The sequence below is a fragment of the Electrophorus electricus genome, chromosome 13 (genome assembly GCF_013358815.1).
Source record: "Electrophorus electricus isolate fEleEle1 chromosome 13, fEleEle1.pri, whole genome shotgun sequence".
NCBI lineage: Eukaryota > Metazoa > Chordata > Actinopteri > Gymnotiformes > Gymnotidae > Electrophorus > Electrophorus electricus.
The window spans coordinates 14,610,321-14,629,774 of NC_049547.1; the positions used below are offsets into that span (position 1 = coordinate 14,610,321).

Here is a 19,454-nt window from a genome sequence, read left to right on the forward strand (position 1 = left end):
CAGATTCATAGACAGCTACTTGTACAAACATGACCGGCATGTTTATTACCCCTTTGTGCCATTAAGTAACAGACCTTTGCACCCTGTCCGGCTGGCAAACTGCCTTCAGAACCACACCCATTCATTTTGAAGCCGTTACCTGCTCTCTCCGACCCACCCACACATATACTTAGAGCAGCGCGCTCCGGCTGTCCTGGGTGTACTCTGCCATGGCTCATTGCTCTACCTTGGCCTATTGTGCTGCTTATTATATGTTTATTGTGCGCCCCGACAGCCCCCAGTCTGATGGCATTCTGCTTCTAGGTTAATAAATGACTTTCTTTCCTGTGGCTGTTCATTACAGTGTTTCCAGCCTGCTAATACGTAGGAGCAGGAAGAGGTCTAGGATAGGCTCCGGATAGGATTCCCTTGGGTTTTCTGCTTTGCATCATGTTCGTTTCTTTTCACATGGAATCTTTTGGCATGATGTCTGTGATTTCATCAGCATGTTTGTTGTACCTCACTACAGGCTTTCTTACCCAGAACATATGCTGCCGTTCCAGGATTCTAACATGAACTGATTTGTCTGGTCTTGATGGTCCTTCCAGGGTGTGTTAAAGGTGGCCATGTCACACTTTCTATGTTGGTGAGGTGTAACCGGTCAGCTTCATCCAGCTCGCCTTAAAGTTTTGGTGGGGTGTGTCGGGGGGGATGCTGTTGTGTATGAAGAGTGAACTGTGACTTTGACCAGACAACTCTTGGCTGGAGTCAGCTGTCACATCTCCACAGTGTCACATCGCGGGCTTGACTGCCCACCTCGCCGGGAGTGACGGAGAGGGGGAATGCGGCGCGTGCCAGGAACTACCCTGGGCTGCCCTGACCTCCCCATTCCTACACGTTTACACTGAGTCACTGCTTTGACAGAAGAGATAGTAATGGTGTTCAGGAAGCCCCATGCACTCTATCCATCCCAGGGTCACTCAGACACTCATTACTCACCACTGGCCTCTTCATCAGCATTTCATGCACTTTGTCAGAAAGCCTGTGGAAAGGCGAGAGGTGCATGTTAATGATGTCCCTACTGAGGAAGAAGCTTTAAGCCTGCAGCAGAGACAACGTGTATATATTGGGGGGAGTTGTTTGTTTTTTAATTCATGCAAGTCCAGGCAATGTACTGTTCTTGGCTTTTGAGGAATTTGTTTGATTTGTTTTCTGTGATTCTGATATTCTTGTTCAATATTAATGTACATGTTTTTAGAATTCCAGATATTGCATTTTGTCTCATGGTCAAATCTGAAAAAATTGGTGCACAATCACAATGTATTCATGTAAAACTAAGGGTCCTCTTGACTTTGACCTTGCACTGGAAGCCATGGTGTCGTCTCCAGGGCAGAGGGACCCTTAATCCAGCCCAGTACCCTTCACCCGTGGCCCCTCTCCTGACTCCTGCAGGGGGATTAACGGGATTAACGCAAGGCAGACACAGACTACTGCAGACACAGACTTCCCCCTCAAATGAGTAGGCTTTACTTCCACGTAGTTGCACGCAGATCTGTTTACGCTTGACGTTATACAGCAAAGTCAACAGTTTCTGGTTTAATTGCTGTGGAACAGCAGTAAGATTCAACTGAAAGTCTGCATTTTATTTGTTTATTTGTTTTAATTGCACCTTACTGTATTTGAAGTGTGCCAGTGTTGCAGCCTTTTAAGCCTGCTATTAGAGACTTCATTAATTATGATGGAATTGTCTCAAGCCTGATATTCTCCTTGCTTTGATCGCCACCTTAACCTGTAATTTAGGGTAATCTAACCTGTAATTTAGTATCACCCAGTGCTAGATGCAACTAGCAGAGAATTTGATGAGTGAGTCCTTTTCCTCATTCCAGCCATGTTCTAGCTTTGCTGCACCGAGGTGGACTGATTTAATCAGGCAACACCATGGGCTGCCGACAGCCGCTCGCCTGCAGTGGCTTGGTGCCTTTCGGAGCTCGTACGTAGAGCGTGTACGCCCCATGTACACATTTGCCCTCCCAGCATCATTAGACAGACCCTTTACAACAGAGTCCTGGAATGCGGCACATAGAGGGGCCTGTACGCTCAGTTGTAAAGTCATCTTCAGTTTGATTTGTAAAATTAATTTCTAAATTATGCCATCTTCAGGTTGAATTTCGTGTCCTCTGACCCCCACTCAGGTCACTTAAGTGACACAACCACCTGATTTGTCTTTCAGTCTAATTTACATTTTACATGTATGGTAAGTTGTGTTTTAAGTAAGGCTGTTCAAATATGTTTCCTATGTACATATCAAGTTATTTCTACATTTAAAATAAATGTGTTAATTTTAAATACCCCACTTAAGTTACTGCCATACCTAAACAGAAGTCTCTGCACAAAGAAAAAATAACATATCCTCAACCACACTGTACATTAGAGCTATAAGTTTGGCTGTTGAGAGAAGTCAGAACTTTACTGTTGGTTTTGCACCACTTAGATAGCTGTGGGCAGTGGTTCAGAAGTTGTGCACGGAGGTAACAGGAGCCTGAGCGTGCAGAGGCTTGCATGTGTTGCTCTGCAAATGTCCAGGGCAGCTGAAGTAGTAACATGCCTAGTTGAACACAAGATGGCTGAAAGTAAAATGCATTTTTTAAATCCATTTTTATTTGGAGATCCGCACATCAGATATGATTTGCACAGTGAAGTCTCTTCTGTGCTGCAAAGTGCCGTTGCCTTGACTTTTCAAAGAAATGTGGTTTCATTTATTTCCTCCTGATGTCTGAGTCATTCTGCTGTTATCTATCTAATGAGAGACACTGAATTCCAGTACAGTTTCCATTCGTTCAACATATTATATTTCAAAAGGTACACAGAAATAGAGAAAGAATGCAGTCAACACCAGAAGAGATTCCTGTAATTAAGATTTTTATAATCTGAAATCCTTTGGTACCTCAAAAGCTATGCTCCAAAATTGAATTAGCTATTAAGTTTACATATGACCATTTAGAAACAGTGTAAGGAGTCTTTATTCAGACTGGCAGGTCTTGGCCTCTCTCAGCTGGGGATTTAGTAAAGGGTCTGCTATGACCTAATTTTGCTCAGTATGAAGCTTTTTTGCCAACATAATAGTGACAATGTTTGACTCCCTCTGAAAGCTCGAGTGTATGATCTACTTCCTGAATGATATAGATGTGCAACAGAAGTTAAAGCATCTAACATTTCATGCCTTTTACTTGTAGCGCCAAATCCATAAACCATTCATTTATTTAGGGATAGCAAGATCAGTTTTTGTAGCATCAATAGTGTGGGAAGAGCAACAAAGAAACTAAGCCTTTATTGACTGCATTTTTTTTTTTAGGATTTTGTCTCAACTGTTTTCTATTTTGACTCAGTCTAAAATGGTTTCTCTTACTAAGTGGATCATCTTATTATATTCTAAAGCAAATACCTTAAATGAGATCCAATCTCAGTCATAACTGGATCAGTTGCAGCTAAATACAAGCAATGCATTTTGATTATAAAGGATAGTAAGATTTAAGTATATTATAATTCAGGGGTCCTGCTGAGTCTTTATGAATCTTTATTAAAACAATAGCGGGATAGATTCCTCCTGACACCCCCGAACTCCTGCTCGGGTTACGTGTTCACACTTCCTGCACTTGATTCCGCTGTTACCATCACATGTCCACTGCACACCGCTGGTGGATATAGTGTGGAACGCAGCAATTATGGAAAATGGACATGTTCAAACAGAGTGAATACGTCACTCGCTTAGAGCCCTGCGTGTGCACTCCGTGTTGCTCCGGCAGACGCACCCCTGCGGTAGACTCCCGCACCCATCGGACACTGGCCCCTGCAGACCCCTTCTGCGCTGATCAGACACTGGCCCCTGTGCCAATCAGGCAGCAGCCCTTGCAGGACACTCCTGCCCTAAATTCAGGCACAGGCCAACAGGATTCAGGCTATTGCAGCATGAGTGATGGAAGGCATCTTTTTCGCCTGAACCCTGAACCACCTCCACACAAAAAACCTGATCAGCTCTCTGTTTCTTTCTCTTTCTCTCTCCTTTGGTACATTTTGTATAAATGTGTTTGGGTTGGATGGACATATTGTATGACATTTTATGCCATCGTCCTAATGGTTTTGGTCAGCCTCCTCATTGTGTCAGGACACAGCTTTATTAGCATTGAGGCTTGTTCTCTCTTGTTCTCTTGCTATATATATATATATATATATATATATATATATATATATATATATATATATATATATATATATATATATATATATATATATATATATATATATATATAATATAAAGAGAGAGAGAACTGCCTCTCTCCTTACATGCATCCTTTAACAGTCTGTGTACACCTATTTGAGTTTGGTGGACTTTTTAGATATCATACCATGTTACTTTTATACCATTTTGCTAATGCTGCTTTCTTCTTGACCCCTCAGGACACAGCTCTGGACCCGGGGGAGGATGTGGCGTTGCTGTCTGTTAGCTTTGAGGATGCCGAGGCCACTCAGGTCTTCCCCAAACTCTTCTTATCACCCAGCATAGAACAGTAAGTACCCCTTTAAACACAAAATTCCTACTTCAATTAAATCCATGTCTAAGGAATTAGATGCGAAAACAGTAACTGTCATGTTGCACTATACTTCTCACTATTACCTGCTATAGACAGTGTTCTGCACAAGTTGATGGTTGTCAATGAAACTTGAGTTCTCTTTAATGCATGGCCTTCTCTCCCCTAGTCCCCTCTTCATCTGCTCTATACTGGTCCCCCTTACTCAGGCTGTCCTTTAGAAATGCGTAGCAGACATGAATAAAAATAGTTTTTGAAAATGGTATGTTTTTCCTTAAGGATTAATCATACACAGACATCATGGAAATAACAGGCTCCCAAAAACTGACTTGTGGTGGTGATATTTAAGGACACAGACATAGCCGATGACACACCTTATCCAACTGCCAAATTGGATTCCATATGACAGAAGAACTACTTCTTCTGCTATTTACTTCTCTAAATATTTGGGGAATTGGGAACTAGTCTGCTGTGGGTGCGTGTGCATGCATGTATATCTGTGTGTGCACAAGTGTCTACGCATGTGTGCTTATCTGTGCATGAGTGTGAATGATAGTGAGTTAATCTGACTGTTGTTATGTTATATGTTATATTGTGTCATTTTGTGTGTTGGCATGTCAGATTTCAATTTGATTATGTTAAGAACTGAGAGGGTTCTTTCCATTGCTCAATTCTTCGGGGCTTATTGTTGTTAGACTATAAAAGTTGTGTTTGGGGAAAAAATATTTTCATATGGCTGTTGGAGCCTCCGCTGGGTTTTCTGAACTCTAAACTCATCTTATTATGCCCCGGACCCTGTTAGGCATTATACACCATCAACACAGAAACGCGCATCAGGAAACAGTCGTGTTTTATACACCATCAACAGAGAAACATGCAAACAGTCATGCTCTATACACCTCAGCGGAGAAACATGCATCAGCAGTCAGGTTCTATACTCCATCAGCAGAGAAACATGCATTAGCAAACAGTCATGTTCTTTTAGCACAATGTAATATATGAAACATGAGTTGAAGTCAACAAGGAACACTTAAATTCAGTATCCAGAACAAAAGAAAAGGCACTGAAAGACTATGGCCATGTTGACACCTCTTGACATCTCTCCATCGTCTGTGTGGGCAGAACACACCACAAGGCTACCCCTCAGAAGGGAAGGAAGACCCTTCAACATGACTAAGCAGGAGCGGATCTCCATAGGCGAGTTCTGCTAGTGCCCACCTCTGGGCCAGCGTTCTTTTTTCTTTTTCCCCCATTTTCCTCCATGTTCCTTGTCCATCTGCGCCATCCTTGACCCACACGATCGTGCCCAGTGAGAGCGGGGGGTGTACAGCCATGTCAGCTTGTATCCGTCTCGGGCCATGGTAACCCCCCCCACCCCACCCGCTGCATCTTGAGGGGGTTAATAACGGGAATCCGCATGGGCTTGACCCTGCATATTACTGTCCCAGGCTAGGCTGGTAAATGAACAGGCAGGATGCTTGTGTTTGACTGCGTGGGTGTGTGTGTGTAAGAGAGATTGTAGGCAGAATGGGGGGGTTTTACATAAAAGGGTTAAAACATGGAACTCCCAAGGACAAACCTTAAGCATGAACAAAGCTTACAAAAATAAAAAACATTTAAATTCTGTTTTTCACCTTTTTTTGTTGTTTGTTTTGCTTTTGTTTTGCTTTTGTTTTGCTTTGTGGGGTTTTTGGGGTTTTTTGCAGACGTGCACAATCCGACACACACCTACACATGTGGATTTGCTGTATACATATGCATGTAAACAGTGTTTTATGCTTTGCTGTGGGGAGATATGCATCATGTCCATTGTTTTGACTCTGCATTCATAAGGGGCCTCTGTTCTCACTGGTGGAGTGAGAGGCTGGTGGGTGGTGAGGGTGGGGGGGATTTAGGTTGCCATCGGCGATGCTCTGTTCGGTCCCCAGTTGACACACAGGTTGTGCATCCGCAGCCTAGGCGAGCTGTCCTTGTTTTAAGCTCTGGAAGAAAAAAAAAAGCGCTCAGCACATCTAAAGAGCTGCGTGCCCCGTCTCACAGGCCTCCTGAAGGCTGGCAGGGAATGCATCCCCTGCAGCCGGCCGGCCGGCTGGCCCCCCTGGCTCCGGCACAAAGGCAGAGCCAGCGCGAGGGAGTGGGACTTGAAAGAGGAGAGTCAGAGAAAGGTCTCTCTTAGCCACCTCAAGCAGGGTCAAATGCACACCACATAGAAGTCCCTCTCCTTCTATTCCTCTGTCGCTCTGTCTACATCTCTCTCCCTCTCTCTCCTTCTCTCCTTCTTCAGCATCTCTCCAAGGCCCTGTTCCTCTGCAGGTCTGCACACATCCCCGTTTACCCGCCGAACCTCTCCCGGTTCAAGCATCACCCGAGCCGCTGCGATCTCTCTGCTGCACGCCCACACACAGGCTGCGTTATTATTAGTGAGGCTCTCACTGCGCTCTATAGTGGACTTCACATCTCCCTCCTCGAACCAGGATGCCTGACAGATTGAGAGATTCAGACTCCTACACATGTTTATGGCTTGATGGAGATATTTTCAGAGCTCCTTTTTTTCCCCTCCTTTTGTCTCTGCTGGAGAGCGCGACCGTCCTCTTCAGAGACGCGCGTTTTAGAGTTGCTCTCTAGCAGGACTTGCCTTCCCTTTGGTTGGCACTCTGGTGCATGTGCTCTTTGTGCTGCATGCACGCTTGGCTCTTCACCGGAGCCACTCTTGTAGAGAACAACAACAACTACTAAGGTGTGGGCACAGCTTCTGCTTCAGCCCAGCAACTCACTGAAGAAGTGCGCAGCGCAAAAAATATTCAGTTCTGCTTCATCTGAGGTGTGTGGTTGTGTGGGGTTGTGTGCATGTGTGTGTGAGTGAGAGAGACGGAGTGAGAGAGAGCGTGTTTGTTTGACAGTACACAATCCTTTTTTTGTTTGTTTGTTTGTTTGTTTGTTTACCTTCCACCTTCTATAGTGGCCAGTTCCATCTCATAGCGATGTAAGCACCTACACACATAATGGGCATGTGTAGTGGGTTGTGTGTGTAGTGTGAAGTGGTTCTTGGCACATGTAAGCTTCAGAAGCCCACCTCTTGCATATCGTAGCGGGGAAGGCATGTGTGGAGTGGTCAGCTGCTAGCTGCCAAGCGGACACCATCTGAGCGGTGCCGCGTCCCCATGAAGATGTCAGTGAAGCATCACAGCACGTCTCCATGGAGATGTGAGCTCCATTGTCAGTGCTGCATGGTTCTTTGTTATTAGGGCATTCTTTGTCCCCCCACTTTGTCCAGCATAGTCTCTTCTCCCATCCCTTCAATTCAGCTCCTTCTGACATGATTACCGAGGGCAAAGAGCTATGATAGACAAGCATTCAGAAAGTGGCGATGCTGACAGTTGAATAACAGTTCGCCGCTGACTGACATCCATGATAATTTACCATTTCCACTTTTACTTTATGAATAGCATGTCTGTGCAGTGAGCACTTTATAAGGTTGATAGACATGAGTGACATTTTCATGCGTGTAATTGCTCTGCATTTGCTTTAGATTGTTTCACTGATGGCTGGTTGTTCTATCATAGAAGCGCATTCTCGATCTAAGCCCTAATGACAGTGCTGCTGAGCCGTGCCTGGATGTCAGTGGCTACTTTCCATATCTTCAAGGTGAGGGGCGCATTCTTTTTATATGGGAGGACAATGCACTTACATTTTGCAAATCCCTCCTCGCACATTCTTCGTGCATTTGGAATAGGAAAATTTACTGTTTTGTGCATGTTAACAAAAATGAGTGCTCCGTCCAATGTGAATATTTCAGAGACAGTCCTCCAGCACGTTGGCTTTTAATGGAACAGTCTCCATCCTCCCTTAACCCTGTGAATCAGTCCCACCCAGTAACACTTTGTGTGAACCCTTATGTCATCCTCCCGTCTGTGAAGAAGCCTTGAGGTGTGGAGGAAGTGGGAGACGCTCTGAATCTGCTCCCAGATTCTTTCTGTTTGTCTTATTGTTTCTGGGACTCAGCGTTTTTCCTCCGCATTTCCCCTTGGCCCATTTCCAGGTTTAATATTTCGTTACGCCTGGGTGTCTTTTGTGTGTGTGTGTGTGTGTGTGTGTGTGTGTTCTGTGAGGATATGTCAAGACCCAGGTTGATGTTCACGCCAACCTTGAACATGAGCACCCTTCCTTTTTTTTTCCAAAGTAGGGTCCCTATATAGTGAAGTGGTGTTATTAAATAGGGTCCCTACATAGTGAAGTTAGGTGGTGTTTTGCCATAATCAGAAAAAAAATCTAGACACATAATAACTGTCAGTAAACTGCATTGACCAGCCCTGCTTTAGATAATAGTGCTCTTGCACCATAGTGTGAATAACCATAACTATAATCACAGTGCATTAATAAGACTAGTGTTATAGTGTGGGTGCCCAACCCTGCCATTGCATTTAGCACCTACATTCATCCAACACATGGAGTATGACCGCTCACATGCTCCTGAAGAATGGGTGTGTTTGACTAGGGTGGGAACTCAACTGTACCAGAAGGTGGAACTCCAAGAACTGGGTTGGGCTCAGTTAACACACAGTATTTTAAAGCTTTCAAAAGATATTATAATCTTAAGGACCTCAAGTCACATGTAGATTTAAGGCCAGATAAAGACACTGGCTGTTGAAATATTAAGGCCATTGTTGCTTTTAAATATCACGCTGATATCCTCCGTTCTCTTAACTGTGACTGTCAGTAAATCAACTGCCCCAACAGGCTAATTCTGAGCAGTGTCCTTGAGCCAGAATGATAGTACCTTAAATCTTCGTTAGTCATGTCCTGCCCTGCTCAGGCATGGAGGGCCACAGCAGCGATGAGTATGGTCTGATATCCGATATTGAGGCGTCCAACAAGCGGGTGATCTTCGTGCGATCCGCCCGCGGGCTCCCTGGCGTCGTTTGTCATCTTGGCAGGCGGTCGGCCTCCCTCCTGCTCTGCGCTAATCAGCAGCGGTGGTAGACTCCCTCGGTCAAGCACGGGGACCAGGGTAGAGCCAACTGAGCGCATGGTGGGCAGATCACCGCCATGACTTGAGCGGCAGCCCAAAAGGAGGCCCTTCTTCCGTGCTTCATCCCCAGCCAATCATGGCCTCCGAGTGGCCTGTCCCCTCTGCGCTCAGGCGCCACCCACCTGCCCCCTGGCAGCTCACCACCTGATACCCTAAAACCATCCGGGGAAATGTGAACTTCCGTTGCAGCTGCAGTTGTCATGTGATTGCCCTGGTGTTCAGAGCGTGCTTTGTTCAGATCTTGCTGCGATTTTGCGTTTCTGCCGTGCTCCGTGTGCTTTTAACCAGTGCTCCGCTCCGTGTGTCTCTTGCTCTCTCCCACAGTGCCCTTGGAGGGCCCTCAGCCCTGCACATCCCAGCCTTCCCGAGTGGAGGCTGCCTCATTGACTACGTGCCTCAAGTGTGCCAGTTACTCACAAATAAGGTAAAGAGCGGCCGTCTTCCTCTGCTTGTATGTGCCTGTGTGCCCACACATTAATTACAGAGATTATATAATTGCACTGCACTCCCTGCACTAGTGTGAAGTGCAGTGGTGTGTGCAGCATTTAGTATTGTGTATGTGCACCATAGGGGATAGTTTTTTTTGTGTGTCTGGTGACAATAATAATAAAAGTAATAATAGTAGATCTAGGTATTCAGTGAATTGAAGTGAATTCTAATCAAATAACCAATATAGATCCACATAACACAACCAAAGCCAATATAACCTGGAAACATTTCAGGCAATAAAACAAGATAAAGTAAGTGCTAGTATAAATACATTTGCATGTGGTTTTTCATTCGAGTATGAATGCATGGTTGCACACATATGGCTTGTGTATTCTGGCCAGCTTCCATGGCCCATTTAAGCCCTGGGAGGGCAGGACGGACGACAGGTGGAGATGAAGCGGAGTGTCAGTGGCCTTGGGGAGGGCCTCCATCCCCCCCTCCCTGATCCCAGTTCCTGGGGCCCCTCACGTCACCTAATAGGGGCTGGCGTAGCCAGGGAGACAGCATGTATAATCAGGCCCTGTCTGTGTTCCAGCCCCAGGCTCCAAGCACCCTAGCCCGGGTCATGGAGCAGGCAGAGAGGGCGGGCACGGATAACAGGGAGGACCTGGATAACATTTGACAAGGGTGAAAATTTGCAGAAAGCTCATACTGTTAAACAGTCATTTGAATGTGTAGCAAATTCGACACGTAATTGAAAAACATTTAATTTTTATAGGAGGTATAATCAGGCCAGTGAAATATAAAATTGTTGGAAGTTTAATCTCTCAAACTCAAGGTATTATGGAATTAATCTGTTAATATAATTCAATAACTATTCAATTCTTCTGAATTATTAACTGTCTACACTGAAAGTCATATAAAAGGCATGTAGTTACATGTAGTTAAGGCATGAAGCTAACTATTTGAAATTTCTCTTTTGTTGAAGCAGCAAGGTGTATGTTACCACACCTAGACTAATGCAACAGCATTCAGTCTGTTTGAATGATTCATAGTTTTAGCAATCGTATGATACAATTTATGGATGTGTATGCCCAGGTCCAGATTACATCATACAAAAAATAAATAATTCTGTGTTGAAAGTGAAAGAAATTATCTTTCAAACGCATACTGTCACTACACACACTCACGCACACACACCCAGGTGTACACAGGTACAGGAAGTCAGGTTCTGAGGTACTGCAATGGAGCACATCTAACGACCAAATATTTTAGCTGTGACTCACCTGTCTCTCACCCCCCACCTCATGCTCACTGGCCAATAGGAGGGTTTGGTTGCCTGCCCCCAGCAAGGGTGTGGAGTGCGGTGATCCGCAGTTCCTGCCCTGCTCACCTCTGCCGCTAAGCTCTGCCAAGAAAAAAAGCATGTGTGTTTGTGCGTGCGTGTGTGAGAGCATATGTCCGTGTGTGTGCATGTGCTAGTGAGCATGCGTGCCTGTGCGAGCGTGTGTGTACGTGTGTGTGTGTGCGTGCATGCGTGTGCGTGCGTGCGTGCATGCGTGTGCGTGCGTGCATGCATGTGCGTGTGTGTGTGTGTGTGTGTGCATGTGTGTGTGTGTGTGTGTGTGTGTGTGTGTGTGTGTGTGTGTGTGTGTGTGTGTGTGTGTACGCGCGCATGCGCACTCTTGTTAGTGTAATGTAACATGCTGCCGCCCTCTGAAATGAATGCTTTACACACATTCGAGACTAGCCAAGTCATGAAGTGGAGCTTGTTGAGAGAAATGTACACACATGCGAAACATCCACAGAGCTGCTTTTCTGTTTGTATGAAAGAGTGAACAAAAGTACAATGTCATCTTGTATGTGCATTAATGCTAAGCAATGTATTAAGGTTGTATCATAATAAGCAAAGCAGGTTCAGTTTAGCCTGTCTGGCTCTCTGAGCTTGGCTCTGTCGCAGTGCGTTAGCAGGCGTCTTGCCCCCCCCTAACCCTAACTCATGTGAGCCTCCCCCTGCTTGTACACTCAGTTTACCAGGGTCTGCAGGACATGCACTCAGGAAACACATGGATCAGGAAGAAACCTCTCTAGCCCAGATGGGATGTTTTCACATTGCTCCAGTGCATATTTCTCACAGTTAAATTTACATTATGCCCCATTTAACATTAGTTAGCATTAGTGTGTGCCTTTCCAGCCAGGGAGGGAGGGGTCCAGGTGCTTGGGTGCGGGCGCGTGGAGCCACAGCTAGGCGGTGGCTGTTGACTTGTGCTTGCCTGTGCTTGCGCCCTGCCAATGCAGGGCATCAGGGTGTTCGCCTGGAGACAATTTACCTGCACCACCCTGCTCTGCCACAGACAGAATTAAGGCAGACAGGTAAATATATTTCTTCGCCTGTGGCAAGATGCGGCATGACTACAGTCTAAAGCCGGGACATATAGGTGCTTGTGTTGTTCCGTCGCGCTGGACACAGCATTTAAAGAGAGAGCAATACAAACATCGGTGACGTAAACGTTTCCAGATGACAAACTGTGCTGCAAGCTGGAGTAGCCTTTGATTATCTCGTCGTGCATAAATACGTTTGCGCGGGTGAGCTGGAGCCTGCCTCCATCGCATCACACGGCAGTGGGTCTCCCGGGAAAACGCTGGCACCACACCACTTGAGTGGCCCCTGTGCCTGCCGGGTGGTCCTGTTCTTTCGCAAACCAAACTGTGTTCTACTCTCGGCACGCACAAGGGATGTGCTCAGCGTGCACTGGTCACCCGTGCCCTTCCTCACTCACACACCCCACCCACAGCAGTACAGAGGAATACAGGGATGTCATTCACGAATGCAACTCTCTGCTCATGTAATTCATGACCATGCTTCCTCCATGCACATGCAAAAGTGTAAGGATTCAGCTGATTCCTTGTGAAATGTTGAAACCATGTGAACACATGCTGTTGGCTGGAAAGACTTTGTGACCTGTGTCAATGCACACTGCATTTTACTGCCTTGTAGTGCCTTGTACAGTGTAAAAACTGAACTGAACACTGGGTCACCTTCTGCATCTTTCCTGCGTTTTGATTTTCTGATTCAGGTGCAGTATGTAATCCAGGGCTATCATAAGAGAAGAGAGTACATTGCTGCATTTCTTAGTCACTTTGGAATGTGAGTTCTCTGCTCCTTCATTCCCTTACTTTAAATTGAAATAGTTTACATACAGAACATGTAAGGCATGTGAGATGACGCTTGAGTTTCATGTGCTGCCCGTGTGCAGGGGGGTGGTGGAGTACGACGCTGTGGGCTTTACCAAGCTCACTCTTCTGCTTATGTGGACGGACTTTTGCTTCCTCGTCCATGGTGAGTGAGGGATCGAAAGCACAAACACGACCAGCAAGCGGTCTCACCCACGCTTGTTACTGGCTGGAATATCACATCGGCTTGGGTGCTAATCACCGTTCTTCAAGGGCCATGAGGCTGTCCGGTTATGTGCCAGACTTTCTTTTGTGACCTCAGTCCTCTCCCCGTGCCACAGTGGATCTGCCCCTGTACTTCCCACGAGACCAGCCTACACTCACCTTCCAGTCCATCTACCACTTCACCAGCAGTGGACAGCTCTACTCGCAGGTGCAGAAGTCCTACCCGTACAGTCCGCGCTGGGATGGCAACGAGATGGCCAAAAGAGCCAAGTAAGGCCCCACCGAACCCACCACCTCTCACTGAAATAATGTTCAAAACAGGATAGACAGGATAGCAGTTGGGTCAGTCAGTGATCCACTGATAACAAACATCGCTTGACGATACTGATACCAAAGCCGATACTGATAGATTTGTGATTCTGCTTCCCTTGTTTTTAGTTACACTCACATCAGGTTAAACAGTTATATTATTTCCTCACATTACTCTTAAATGAATAACTTGGTTAATTAAATGCCTCTCGTATAACCAGTGTCTAAAGCATCATGGACATCCACTATTCTTTCCCTTTTTAATGACATGAAGCAGTCGCCTCTAACCATGGGCTATTTCTCAAATTGACGATCAGCTGCAACTCAGCAGCTGCCCACTGTGTCGATTTTTCATTTCATCATTCAGTACTAATTGGTGTCTACTTTATAACAGCACGTCCCTGGTTAAAAGCAGAGCAAGCAAATCAGTAGTTTGGCATGCGGATTCTTGCACTACTACAGAAGATGTGCTGATTGCCGCAGCCACACCTGCGTACACTTTGCTCGGTTTGTTCCCTCTAGGTTGCTACGCGGAAAGCCGCAGGCCACCCTGTCCCCAGTACACAGGGACAGTGGAACGCATGACTCTCACCTTAGGGCTGTACACCGAACCACACCTATCTGCTGGAAAGGGTGATAAATGCAAAAGATAATGAGTTCCCAGTGTTTGTACTCTGGTCTCCATAATGGCGTCTTTTATCGTACTTCACTGAAATAGTCTTTTCCCTCTGGCTCTGTATTAGTAAATAGTTTGAATGTTCTTTAAAGGACCAGTGGCAAACAATGTTCGGGTCCATTTTTACGTCTGCGTTATAAAAGAATCAGCAAAAAATTCTAAAAGATTTGAGTTTGTAGGCAAGTCTGTTTACACCTGTAAAATTTATCCGTAAAAATTGTTGTCTCTCTCTTGCTGTCTCCCTCTCCCTCTCTCCCTCTGCATGCGTCTGCTTGTGTGTGTGTACACGCACACCCTGCCTGCTGCCCTTTTCTTCCTCTAGGGCCTACTTCAAGAGCTTTATCCCTCAGTTCCAGGAGGGGGCTTTTGCCAACGGAAAACTGTAGCTTCAGAATGAGGCCGAGGTGAAAGTGAAGTGAAGAGAATTTGCCGGTAATCCCTGAGCTGAAGAGGCAGCTTTGAACTAGAAGATCGACCCCAGCCAACCGTCCTTCAGCTCTGAGAATGCTCACCCAGATACGCACTCAAACAACACGCCACCATGGACGGTCTATTTGAAAAATATTGACCGTTCTGCACTGGAGACATCTAAACCGAACTCTGTTTACTAAACACTTTCAGGTGAACGCTTTAGAAGCTTAGATGTCACTGATCACCTGTCCCTTGTGACTCCAGACACTCTGTGCTGGAGGACCCTTCACATATCCATTTGAACTGATTGTCCCCCTTTCTTCACCATGTCTGTTCTTACATGAGCTAGAATAAATTAGTTTTCTTCATTTTCTACATTCACTGAACAACTTTGTGTAATTCATTGTATAATTCATTTCATTTCAGGCAAAATTCCTTTTATATTTTATGTACCTGTCCTGTAGTCGGAAACTGCAGAAGCAGTTTTCTGAAAAGAGGTCATTTAAATCTTCGATGTACTCGAACATAGTCCACAGCGAGCCAGTATCTGCAGTGTAAATGAATCCATACCTTCACTTTCATTGTAGTGAGGCCCCCGTGGCGTTAGTATTAATCCCACCTCTTTCCTGCTCACGAGCAGTTATTGGTGAGTAAATAGGCAGAGAATAGTCCACTCCATTGCTCAGGGGCTGCCGTGCCAACAGGATTTGTTTTTTGTTTTGTTTTTTTTCCCTAAGCCCTGCACGTCTCCACCTGATCTCCTGAAGGAGTTCACCTCACCTCGGAAGTAGAGAGAGTAGACCAGCCCAGATACACCACATGGTACCACTGCTATCACAGTCAGGATGTTGGTGATTTGATTTAGCATGTTTTGTTGTTGTTAACGTTTTAACGAGTGCAGCCAGTCTAGATATAACCTCTAAAAATGGGCTTGCGTTCAATTATTTAAGTACTGAAACGCATGTACATGTGTGACAAACAATACAACACAGCATGAGCTGCATTTAAATCGAGGCAGAGGTTGAACCCATACCTATAGTTGCTGCAGCCCTTAGTGGATCATACCAAGGCCTACCTGAATCTCTCTTCACCTCATAGGTTGTGTAGCATTTATATAACACAATTAAACATTATAGTACAAGACAGAGCAAGATATGGTGAGTGGTGTCACTTTGGCAAAGGAAAATAAGTCACGGTGTAACACCAAAAAATTGTGAACCACACAACCTTTAGGCCCTGGGCATAAAATACAGTTTAACAATTACAGTTTAATAACAAGGCATTATAAAGTTACCTGAGCATCAGAATACATTGATATTGACAAAATATCCATTTAGTGATGCTAAGATAACACGTGTGTAAGATGTATTGTGTGCTCCTTCAGTGATGCGCCACCTTTAGAACAAGCAGTGAAGCAGTGTGTATAGTACGAGAGGGTGTGGGTTTGTGTTTCCTTACCAGGTTTTGAGCTGTGGGCACATGTTATGACACGGCATTAACTACACATGCTGCTGAACTCGATCTGCTTCTGATTCCGCTCGGCAGTTCCCCTGCCATAATACGGATAATGCTCCCGCGATGTGTGAACACACGTGCATGCCAGCAGAGGAACGCACGCATACGTGTATCAGGAGAGATGAGTGCTCACGTGGTGTGCTCAGGGGACGTGAGGGAGAAGAAACAGTACTAGGGAGAGGGGTAGGGAGCGTGTGCTGGGGAGAGTGCTACCGCATGCCTGCTGGTTCTCATCATGAAGCACAGGGGGTCGTTGTCAGGGGTCTTTGGTGGCCTAGGGGCCAGCCAACTGCTATATTTATTGTTCGTAATGTAGCAACTGTCATGTCTAATAGGGAACTGTAGGATGAATGTATCTGGGGCATTTAATAGAATCAAGTCTTTTATTAAAAAAGAATGAAAAAGCAAGATTCTTGTAGTCTGGGTTTTGTTTTTGTTTTTTGCACTAACCTTTATCTACTTTCTTCTTAATTAGCTTCATCTGCTGCAGGAGCGCTGGCCTTTATTTCTTAAGAAAAAAGAGTGCATTTAAATGGATTGCCTCTCTAAGTGAGCTTTGAGGCATCACGGGCTACTGTTCTTTTCTATTTGTCATCTTTTTGTTTCACCTGAAATAACCATGCCTAGTTGATCTTATGCGCATAATAAAATATTCATATCTTTAAGCAGTTTTGTAGCAATTTCAATGTCACATCAGGGATTTTTTTTGTTGAAAATACTTAGTGATGTATAGAACCTTTTGGAGTCCTTGAGATTGTTTCCTTGCTTTACACATAATCGCATATCTTTGTGTGATGAGTTCAAACAAGGGAACTGTCTGCCTGTCAGTCGGGACAGATCAGTAGCCCTAAAATAAGGTGTAGTTCAGGTTCTTGGTAGATGCAATCCCCTCCAAACCCCATTTGATCTACTTTTAGTACAGAGGTCTTGCCTGCCAACTTAGCTGTTAATACGCTAAATCCCTTAATCCTGCCTTATTTAAACCATCTCTATGGCAGCAGGCCGAAAAAAATAAGAAGCTTGGCAATTTAAACGATGCTTAGATTTATTAATTGCCAAGGAGCCATCATTGCAAGGCAGTGACAGAGCCTATGGAATATCCTCCTGCAGCACACATGCCACTTGAGGAAATTTTCAGATGAGGTTCAGGTGAATTTACATCTCTGCACCCACCTGCAACAAGTCAGCCATGAATTTGGCCACATACGAGGTGATGAATAAATATGACAACGCAACTGACAGTGCTGTTAACAAGCTTGCCCCAGATATCGCATTCCACAGGGTGAAAAGCGAAAGAAAAGTTTTATATATATATATATATATATATATATATATATATATAATTTTTTTTTTCGTTTGTTTGTTTTTTTTTAATTGCTGCTGAACTCTGAGGGTGAAAGGCAGTATGGTACAGGTATTACTGGCCATTTTCTCTCAGGGCAGCTTTGTGCAGACTCCTCACCCGCCTCTGAGACGTGTTTGCTCAGCTCTATAGACACGCATGGAATCCTCGGTTTCCCACAATGCCGCAGGCCCGCTCCTGGGCTGATCACCCGAGGCTGGGTTCGCTCAAAGCGACATTCACACACTGCCTCACCTTTCCTAAGAAATGCAGCCTGCAAGGAACTTTGCAAAGAAAACCCACAAAAACAATCCCCAAACATGCAAACTTTCCAACCTTTGCCAAGAGCTTCAGCGCAAACATGAGCGAGGTGCACGTTCAAAATTTATTTTAAACTCGAACCCTAAAGGCGCAACTGAGGAGTTCTGACGTAGAATAAAAGAGGAGTGAAAGGGGATGGATTGAGAATCCTCTCTGCCACCTTAAATCAGCCCTTGCCCCGGGAGACATGAAGCAGACGGGGCAGCGGCACGTGTGGGAGGTTATTAGAGCAAAATGGGGAACTCCGTACAGACCTGGATACATCAGCGTGGACGTGAGGCCGAGGGAGCAGTCGTCGCCAGCAATTGTTTACCGCCACAGAGTTCCCCAAGCTGCCAGGCCCGGGGGCTTTTCTTTTTTGTTGGGTTTTTTTCCCCCCTCACAACCTCTAATTTGTCATATTCCACTGAAAATAAAGGCACGCACAAGAACAAAAGTAACTGAAGACAAACAAGGGTTGGGGGTTGATGACAGATCTTTACTGTTCTACTAACTGTTGGGATACTTTTTGTCCTGTAATTCAGAGTGACATTAGCGAGAGAGTGTTCTCCCCTTTCTTCGACCTGTCAGGGAAGGGGGATCGGGGATTCGAGGGTGGCAGCACGCGGGTGTGCGGCTGGGCTTGTTGACGTGAATCATGTTTGGGCTGAAGGAGCTGAGAGGCTTAGCTAATTTGAGAGAGCATCAGAGTCGGGGGATTTGGGGCCTTTTAATGCAGTTCGTTTGATCTGTACGCAAGGGGGGTGGGAATGGCCTCTGAGATGCCGTAGAAGTGAGAGAATTACTGCTCTTGTGCTTTTTCTTTCCTGTCTTATATCACGACAGATGGATATCTTACCACTCTCCTCATAAACATGCAAGATATTTTTCCCCCTGGTCGATAATAACTTCCAGTCTCTAAACCCTGATTGTTAATTGCTAATTACTCTCCTCCTAGCCATGCATCAAAAGGCAGGAGAACGGCATGCTAAGCGGATCAAAGACAGCCTGGATCTGGAGCTACCAGGTTTCTGCTTTTGTCTCCTCCTCATTCTGTTTGGGTGGGTGGAGGACGGGGGTTGGTTGGTTGTTTTTCTGAGGGTTTGGGGGGGGGGGGGGGGGTGCAAACAGAAGGTTGACAAGTCGAATGCAGATTTTTGTCTGTCTTCCTTTGGGCTGTGATCACAAGCATTCAATTTAAACCTGTCATGGATTTGCAGAAGCATACCCCTTTGGTGCTTCATCCTTGGCACGGAGCTTTTTGGCTTTCCTGCTATTTAATGGGGAATTAAGAGGGATTGACACTCCATTTGGGATGGACCATTTCCAGCTGCACTACAAAGCCACTGTTCCCAGTCTCAATGACTGAAGTTAAGGTCACAGATTTGCAGGACTATCATCATCTCATTTGCCCTTGTTGGTTAGCTGGACCGCGTTTACCTTTTTTCTCTGCTTTATGTAATGTCACATAACCGTTTT

At 45.4% G+C, this 19,454-nt stretch overlaps 1 protein-coding gene across 2 annotated transcripts in view; it reads left to right on the plus strand.

The window, feature by feature from the left end:
* babam2 (BRISC and BRCA1 A complex member 2) overlaps window positions 1-16,741 on the plus strand; it is a 56,142-nt gene extending 39,401 nt beyond the window's left edge. For both annotated transcript variants that reach the window (XM_027001474.2, XM_027001475.2), the window contains exons 7-12: window positions 4,435-4,544; window positions 9,919-10,018; window positions 13,101-13,171; window positions 13,281-13,363; window positions 13,539-13,692; window positions 14,730-16,741. In XM_027001474.2, the coding sequence (XP_026857275.1) occupies window positions 4,435-4,544; window positions 9,919-10,018; window positions 13,101-13,171; window positions 13,281-13,363; window positions 13,539-13,692; window positions 14,730-14,793 (582 nt within the window). In that variant the 3' untranslated portion in view covers window positions 14,794-16,741. The remainder of the gene's footprint in view (window positions 1-4,434; window positions 4,545-9,918; window positions 10,019-13,100; window positions 13,172-13,280; window positions 13,364-13,538; window positions 13,693-14,729) is intronic.
* Window positions 16,742-19,454: the final 2,713 nt, after the last annotated feature.